This window comes from Acomys minous (assembly GCF_964271855.1).
Source record: "Acomys minous genome assembly, chromosome: 14".
Classification (NCBI taxonomy): Eukaryota; Metazoa; Chordata; class Mammalia; order Rodentia; family Muridae; genus Acomys; species Acomys minous.
Window position 1 is genome coordinate 86,041,650 of NC_140496.1, and position 8,734 is coordinate 86,050,383.

General features: G+C 45.1%; 1 protein-coding gene across 2 annotated transcripts; it reads right to left on the reverse strand.

Moving 5' to 3' along the window:
- Positions 1-220: 220 nt before the first annotated feature.
- Positions 221-3,953, reverse strand: RPL34 (ribosomal protein L34). 2 transcript variants are annotated; one of them, XM_084757036.1, is made up of 4 exons: positions 3,855-3,953; positions 2,517-2,590; positions 2,224-2,427; positions 221-349 (listed from the first exon to the last, which is right to left on the reverse strand). In XM_084757036.1, exons 2-4 carry the CDS (start codon positions 2,579-2,581, stop codon positions 265-267), a joined length of 354 nt encoding a protein of 117 aa, XP_084613162.1. In that variant the 5' UTR covers positions 2,582-2,590; positions 3,855-3,953; the 3' UTR covers positions 221-264. The 2 variants fall into 2 exon arrangements, with proteins under 2 accessions (XP_084613162.1, XP_084613161.1); XM_084757035.1 differs by lacking the exon at positions 3,855-3,953 and adding an exon at positions 3,669-3,823.
- Positions 3,954-8,734: the final 4,781 nt, after the last annotated feature.

Below are 8,734 nucleotides of genomic sequence, written 5' to 3' on the forward strand. Positions count from 1 at the left end.
CTGTAAAAGAACCCAGGTCCTCTCTCTGCAAGAGTAACAAATGCTTTTAACCAGAGACCATCTCTCCAGTCCTTGCTCAAAGTTCCCGTATCAGTGAACTTCTAAAAAATGCAGTTTAAAAGATTTCATTCTAAGACAGCCCAAAGCTCGAGGGTTCTGGTTTGGTGGTGTAAAGGAAAAATTAGTCCTTAATATTAAAACACATCACAGATAACAGAACCATAGACCAAGCCTTGACCTTTATTACTTAAAAAAGCTACATATTTATTTTGCTTTCTGACTCTGTGCTTGTGCCTTCAACACTTTCACAACGATTTTCTGCTCCTCAATAAGGAAAGCCCGCTTGATCCTAGGAAGAAAAACAAAAGTTATTATTTAACACAGGAACCCATTATAAGATGGAGCAAAGAAAGCCAGGTGTGGTGGTGCATGCACGTAATCCCAGCACTTGGGAGGCAGAGGCAGGCGGATCTGTGAGTCCCATGCAGCCTGCTCTACAAAGCAAGTCCAGGACAGCCAGGACCACACAGAGGAACCCTTGGGGGTAGGGGTGGGGGGATATGATGAAGCAAAGTAACCAAGAGCCTAGAAAAACACAAAATTCCACACAGCTTGCGAAATTACATGGCCATTTATGTATGGAAGACACTCAAGAAAATTCCCTCAGATCGGCACATGGGCAACACTATGCTGGGCTGGTGAATTTGTGCTGAAGCAAGCCAGTAAGCAGCATTCATTCCTCGGTTCAGTCTCAGCTCCTGCCCTGACTTCCCTCAGTGACAGGACTGCTAACTGAAGGGAAAATGAGTAACAATCACCCCCCACCACCGCCAAGCTGCCTTTGCTCACAGTTATCACAGCAATAGAACCCCAACAACACCCAAAGACTACAAGACTACCCCAGCTACCACACTTAAGAGCACTCTGGCTAATGTATTTCCTGCATCAAATCCAGGACATATTATCAAAATGTCTTAGAATGTTTTAATCATTTTATGGTTTTCCATAAATCCCAGCTACCTGCTGGAAACTAAAGCTCAGGGGTAAAGAAAGGAGCCAAAACCACTACTTTAATAGACAGGCCCAGATCTAAATTCTATAGGTGATGCGCCAAATTCCTATAGCTCAAAAACTCATGCCCTTGCCAGGCAGCCCCACTCCTCACTCTCCCTCTATCCGGCTTGGAAACCCTGTTGTCATCGTTCAGGCCTCAAACGCCAACCCAGTTTCTCCAAGTGCAGGAAGTTTCTCTTGTAACCTTTATATATGAAGTCCAGCTGCCTGTCTCAGCTAAAACCTTGATTAGAGGATTTCGTAAAACTACCCAAACAAGCCCGAGTCCAAACCCCACCTCTGAATGATCTCACCAATTCTCTCATCCTTTCCACTGACACTTGGGGTACCTTAGTAATTATCTGAATTTAAAACAGTAAGCGCTGGCTTACTGGCAACCAACCCATACAACCCACCCAGACGCACTTGAATGTTACCTAGTGCTCAGCAAATGCTACCTCTCCACAGCCACCCTTACAATCCTGTCTAATACACAAATTATTTAGCCCTCTCCCCACCAAACCCTCTCCAGGCCAGCATCAGGCTGCAAGACAAGCGCATATCCTCTCCCCGTGTGAAAAGATTGTGTATGTTCCAAATCCCCATTTTGTCAAACGAATTACCTCACCATTTGCTGTTCTACTAAATGGCTCTCAGCTTTGCTTAAAATTCACCAGTTAGTTCCTGTTTTAAGACTAAAACTTACCTTTTCTTTTCTTTTTGAGACAGGGTCTCTCTGTGTAGCCCTGGCTGTCTTAGATTCACTCTGTAGACCAGGCTGGCCTGGAACTCACAGCAATCGCCTGCCTCTGCCTGGGCTGGGGTACAGGTATGCGGCACCTCAAGCACGGATGACTAAAACTTTAAGCCGCGAGAGCCTCCATTCTCTTTTCTACCTTTGTTGTCTGTTACCTCTTAGACCAACAAACAAATAGCAGTTCCCACACCTTCCTTTCAAGGCACCTCCTCCCTCCCAGCTGCCTACTCTCAAACACTAACTCGGCCATTTCTTTCCTGTCTTTCCTCTTAAAAACCAAAGCTATGTTACGATGCCCCCAAATGCTGACAACAGGAGCATCATTGCGTTATACCTACCTCCTACCAAGGGAAAACTCATAACCATGGCACACAGTGTAACAGAAACACGCCGGCATGCCTTAACTCACTCACCTGTCTCGGACACACTTGGCACACATGGAGCCACCGTAGGCCCTGCTGACATGCTTCTTTGTCTTGGACAGCCTCATCAGGACTTTAGGCCTCACAGCACGAACCCCGCGCAGTCGGCCTGGGCACACACCGCATGCCGATTTAGGTGCTTTCCCAACCTTCTTGGTGTACAGGTAAACAATCCTGTTGCCAGGGGTTCGAGACCTAGACGAAGAGGAAGGGAGGTCGTAAGTGGTTCAGTAAGTCATGGAGGAAAGTGACTCGATAGTTATTTTAAACTTGCAAATACTTACAGCCTAGTTTTGTTAGAGGCTGTGTTGTAGGAGAGCCTACGACGGTATGTCAAACGTTGGACCATTTTGAGTGCCTACAAAACAAAAGCCACCTTTTACTACAACTGTAAATTCAAAGCCAAAGCATCACCAAATAAGCGTATCTTACAGTCACACACACACTCGTTCGCACACAGTGCGCTTACAAAGGCCTCACTCTAAAGAATTTCACATTGAAACACTGTCTGCATTTGGGTGACTAATAGCAGACAACTACTTTCCTATTGGTCAAGTACGGAGTTTGGTTAAAGTCCCCATCAAGGAGTCGGTTGTTTGGTGTCTAGACAAAATACTAAACAGGAAAGCCGGACAAACACCGACTTAAAGGATGACAACAAGTGAGGCATTCGAGGTCAATCTTCCGCAATGCTGCTTGCTGGCAACACAGAGGCTGCCTCTTTTAAGACAGTCACCCCCACGCCCCTTTTATACAGCTACCGCCACGGGGACTAAAACAGCTAACTACCTCACCCACCCCAGTGCTGGCACGTGATAAAGGTATCTGCTTAGGTCCTGTCCCGAAGTGGCACGCCTGAGAATGCGATCTGTCTAATTAATGGGACTCGGGCTTTGTGCTGTTTGAAAACCGAACTGCATTCCTTGGTAAATCAGCTACGCAGCATGGCGAGGCGTTTGGAACCCAGACCCCTAACACGCTAGACTAGTGCCCTACCCGTAAGCCTCACACACACTCAGCCCATGCACCTTCGTTTTAACGTGGGCGTCCTTTGAAGCCTCCAACCCCTGGGAGATAAATGGCTGCGGTGCCTACTGAACACTTCCCCAATCAATCGACAAAAGCACAGGCCAGGTGCAGCCAGGCTACCCTGGTCTTCCACGTCTTCCAAACACCCGCTTTATTCGAGGGGAGCCCAACTGCCAGGCACCTAATACCACGCACAGGACCGGTGTAGACGACATGAGCCGCCACTATTTGATTTGCGTCTTCATAACCAGGGTGGGCTCCGCCACCGGCCTCGCTCGCTCTTAGCCATCAGGGCAGACATCAACAGGGGAGCATCCGGACGCCGCGGACCCCAACCGTGGGCTCCGCGGACCCCAACCGTGGGCTCCACTGACGCGGCCGAGGCCCGCGGAGCTCCGGCTACTCACCGCTTCGGGGGCGCTGGAGCCACCGAGAGCTTTCCCGCAGCTACGAGCCGAGGAGCCGCCCGCCACTCACCCTTCACCCTCGCGCCAGTTACGGCACCGTCCCCCCGAGAGTCCCGCCCGCCTAACTCCTCGGATGGCTGCGGATCGAAGACGGAAGAAACACAGACCAGAGACAAGCCGCCATACCTCTAAGCACCGTCCCCGGAAGAGGAAAAGGAAGGGGCGGGCGAGTTCAAAGGTCAAGCGTGACTGCGCAGGGCAGGAAGTACGTCAGAGACAGCGGCGTCTGGGTGAGTGCGCCGCCATGTTGTACGGAAGTGGATGCACGGGCTTGAGTGGGCGGGACCACGGTGGAGCCTTGGCTCTGTAGAGCGGCTTCCGTAGGCGAGCATGGACTCTAGCCGCGCGTTGGAACGTCACGCGAAAAATTAGGTGGAGGATCGCTGTGGAAGAAAAACACAAATGATAGAGGAGACCGCCCCGTGCAGAGAAAACAAGGGGGCTACGACACGTTTAGCCTAGGCTGGTTAGACCTGGTTTTAAATCTCTATGTCATCCCATAAGGTGACGCGAGCCCTTCTATCATTCAGCCAGAGCATAAACTTTACAGACTTTTAAAGGAGCATTTGCTGATCACTAGCTCTCTCACTTTGGGCAAGGCTGTAAGCCTCTAAAAGGAAGATATTATTAAGTACCGTTGTAGTGCTGTGATCAAAGGCATCTTGGAGTTAAAGCACTTAGCCCAGAAGTCTTTCAAAGAGCAAGTGCGCTATAAACAGTGGCTAATTTATGATTCTGTGTAAAACAGCTACTTGAGGCTTTACTTGGGTGGTAAAGTTTGGTCTGCAAGATGAAGATGAGGACCAGAGTGAGTGAACCAGCGGCCTCCAGATGGCTATGTGAACGTTTACATTATGGGTCCCTAGTTTTCATCACACTGTCAAAGGTGGTGAACACTTTCCTTGGGCTTAGCCTGCGGTCTCTGTTCTTCTCACTCTGAAATCTTTTCTGAGACAGGCATTGGATAAAGGCTGGTGTAGAGAGACAAGCATAGTTTTGTTTGTTTGTTTGGAGACCGGGTTTCTCTGTGTCGCCTTGGCAGCCCTGGACTTTGAAAATCAGACTGGCCTTGAACTCACAGAAATCCGCCTGCCTCTGCCTCGCCGAGTGCTGGGATTACAGGCCCTTGCCACTGCCCCGGGCGCATAGGTGACTACCTTGAAAAGTTGGCTTTTTATTCTGCTCCACTGGTCATGATGTCTTTGCTTTCTCAGTTTCACGTTTTTTATTTGGTGACAGGGTTTCTCTGTGTAGCCCTAGCTGTCCTGGAACTCATTTTGTAGACCAGGCTAGCCTCAAACTCAGAGATCCACCTGCCTCTACATCCAGAGCGCTGGGACTAAGGGCATGTGCCATCGCACTCGCATGCACGGCATTTTCTTCTACAAAAGGAGAATTCTTGACTTTTTTTTTCTAGATACATTTTATAATCAACACATATGAACTTTGCATTTGCATTAAATTTACAAACCAATTGGAAAAGAATGGATGTTTTATGATATGAGTTTTCTTAAGAATTATATATTTCTTGTATTCAGGTCTTCTTTAATACTTTTGAATAAACTTCTAATTTTGTAGAAATTTGCATGACTGTTGTTAGGTCAGCTTCTAAGCATTTGACATTTTCTAACTTTACTGCAAATGGTACCCTGTACATCAGTGGTTCCCACCCTTCCTAATGCCGTGACAGCTTCTTACGTTGTGGTAACCCCCAACCACAAAATTATTTTAGTTGTTACTTCATTCATAACTAATTATGAATCATAAAACTATTATGATATAATATCCAATATTTCCCCTGGTCTCAGGCACCCCCTGTGTTGCTGGTACTTAGAAATGTAATGATTGCATATTTTCTTTCCGTTTTCTTGGTACATTCCTCTATAACTTCTAGTAATTTATAAAAAGATACCTTAAAATTTTTTAAAGACTCATTCTTTCTTCTGTGTACTGGTGTTTGGTCTGCACTTTTATGTCCTTACTATCTGTACATTTGGTTGCCACAAAAGCCAGAAGATGGCATCAAATCCCCTGGAATGGAAGTCAAGGATGGTTGCGGGCCACCGTTGGATGCTAGGAATTGAACCCAGCTCGCTGGAAGAGCAACAAATGCTTTTAACTGCTGAGCCATCTCTCCAGCCCTGTCCTCTAATTAGATGCAGTAAGTTAAAATGTTTGCATGAGTAATAAGCATATAGCTTCACAAATTTAGCACACACATAGAGACAATATGCTCCCATTCTAAATATGTCCCCTGCCTTCTCTTCCTCCCTCTTTCTCCAAAGATAACACAGTATTGACTTTTTTAAATTTATTTTTTATTTTTATTTTTATTTCATTTTATTTTGAGACAGGCTTTCTCTGTGTGTAGCCTTTGCTGTTCTGGAACTTGTTCTGAAAACCAGGCTCGCCTCATAGAGATCTACCTGCCTCTGCCTCCCGAGTGCTGGAATAAAAGGCATGGGCCACTACTGCCCAATTATTTTAATTCTTATTGCTACATAGAATTCTATTGAGCAGATATATATATATATATATATATATATATATCAAGGTGACCTCAAACTCACAGCAGTCTCCCTGCCTCTGGTGAGATAAAGGCGTGAGCTCTCTGCTGGCCAACACTCACTTTTAAATGAATGCCTGGTTGAGGTGGAGATAATTAAGGAAAGGTGAGAGGAAGCATTTACAACTGAGCCTCTTATTTAAAAAGAGCCTCAGATACAGTTTTTATTTCATGTTATCTCTAAATAGGACTGTGTTTCTCTTCGTTGAGATAGATTAGAAGGTTTTCGGTGTAGAACCTTTCTACTTTTGCACCATTACAGGTACAGCATCTGCAGTATCCCATGGAGCTATGCATTTCATTAGTTGTGTGGTTGTTTGCAGGTAGCTGATTATATTATCGTATTACAGTTGATATGTTAAAAACGTGAATTGATTGGGTGTAAACATTTAAACTAGATCGCTAGTTTGATGATCTTACTTTGGCACTGAAAAGTTATATTGGATGTATTGATGGGAGAAACAGCTCTCACTTCAAAGGAACAAAAGAGATGGTTTATTCTGAATATGAGTGCCCATGGTCCAAGAACACAGATTCACATTTCACTGACTTGCTTTAGCTTTTTATAGTAACAGAACTCATAAAATAACAAACTTTTAGGTTTCTGCAAATGTGCACATTCCACTGAAATAGCAATTGCATTAGCTTTTTATAGTAACAGAACTCATAAAATAATACACCTTTCAAATGCATTGATAGGTATATTGGGCAAACATGTTACAGCGTGTGGGGAAGACTTGCAGGCCTCCGATGCCGCCATCTGACAGTGCTCCTAGCGCTTATCCATCTTTGGTGGATAAGGGGGAGGGGTGATCTGTCTTTACATTCCTGAGGCTTTACCTAATGGCCACAAAGATGTTAGGTCAGGTACAGAGGAAGGCAATAAATGACCATTAAGGGGTCTGAAGATGCCCCCAGATAATTTGGCTCTGGCTTTGCAACATTCCAACCTCTCCACTTACTGAGATACTAACATGTCAATCAGCCCTTGTAGTCACAGCTACTTTCTAGTTCTCATTAAAAGAAGTTAAATATCCACACAGTGGTTTTGCACTCCCTTTTAGTACAGCACTCAGGAAGTGGAGGCAAGTGGATCTCTATGAGTTCGAGTCAGCCTGGCCTACAGAGCTAGTTCCAGGACACAGCCAGGGCTGTTATACAAACCCTGTCTCAATTAAAAAAAGAAGAAGAAGAAGAAGAAGAAGAAGAAGAAGAAGAAGAAGAAGAAGAAGAAAAGGAGGAGGAGGAGGAGAAAGGAAAAAGGAGTAGTAGGAGGAGAAGTTAAATAAAATTAAACTTATCAAGGAGAGGCTCAGTCTTTGCATCCTCATAGAGACCATGGGGCACTGTATTTCCACAGCAGGGCTTTTCCCTTGACCCCTGTTGAGCTCCTCTCTGAAAGTGTTACTGTGTCTTTAATGTGGTCAGCTTTGTTAGCGTTAGCTTGCACTGGAATTTAGGGATCACTTTCCTTACAAAGGGTTAAAATACCACAGCATTTAACAGTCAAAGTTTTAGAAATAGGAATTTGAGAACAAATTAGATTTTTCTAATAGAAATGTTTCTGAGCCTAAAGCCCTGAAGGGGAGTAAGGAAACCAATTAACTTTAATTTAAATAATCACGTCTTAAGTAGCAAATGAACCAAGTTCTATTGTCAGAGAACAACTGTATTACAACCCGCAAAGGTTAGCTTCAAAACAGCATCGGGGCAGTGGCTTCAGCTCTAGCTAAGGAAATAAGTTTCTGCTGTGGCTGTAACTGCTGTTTGGTGTCTGACAGGACATGGTCACGGAGTGTGTGTGTGTGTGGGGGGGCAGGGTATGGGTGAAAGAGGAAGGATAGAGGAATTATGGAAAACTCAGGTTAATGTACTATTGTTAGTAACTTAAAAAAATGCAGCTAAAATTTTATTCCTGGATGAGACAGTTTAAGAAAACATGGGAAATTTATATTTTTATATTCCAAAGCATTCACACACACACACACACACACACACACACACACACACACACACACATCTGCTAATTGTCTTTTTATTTACTTGTTATTCAAAGGTAATGAATGTGTACTAGTTGCCATCACATGACTGTGTCACAATGCCAAATTTCTGCTGAGGTCTCCAAAGCATCGGAAATATATTAAGCAAATGTGCATTCTCAGAAGGCACAGAAGGCATGCCCTGAACTCGGGCAGTGGCTGAATGCCAGCACATTGCTTTCTGATGGCTTAACACACAGGAGAGGGCAGGACTTTGGCTAAGAGTCGGAAGCAGATCATTGGAAGGCTTCAACTTATGGGCTCAGTGGCTTAAAGTCTGTTCCTCTCATGCCGTTTCCTTTGATTTCATCCTCTTCATGTGCCACCTTTGTGTCCTTGGGACACATTGTGGGAACAATGATATTCCCAGCATCCTGTGCGAATGAGAGGCACAGCATAGA

Bases quoted from the DNA above. Each gene is read 5' to 3' on its own strand.
- RPL34 (XM_084757036.1), bottom strand. From the start codon at position 2,581: ATGGTCCAACGTTTGACATACCGTCGTAGGCTCTCCTACAACACAGCC. The intron at 2,428-2,516 runs GTAAGTATTTGC...CTCTTCGTCTAG, and splicing joins GCCTCTAACAAAACTAGGCT to GTCTCGAACCCCTGGCAACA. The intron at 350-2,223 runs GTGAGTGAGTTA...TTTTCTTCCTAG, and splicing joins GCCAAGTGTGTCCGAGACAG to GATCAAGCGGGCTTTCCTTA.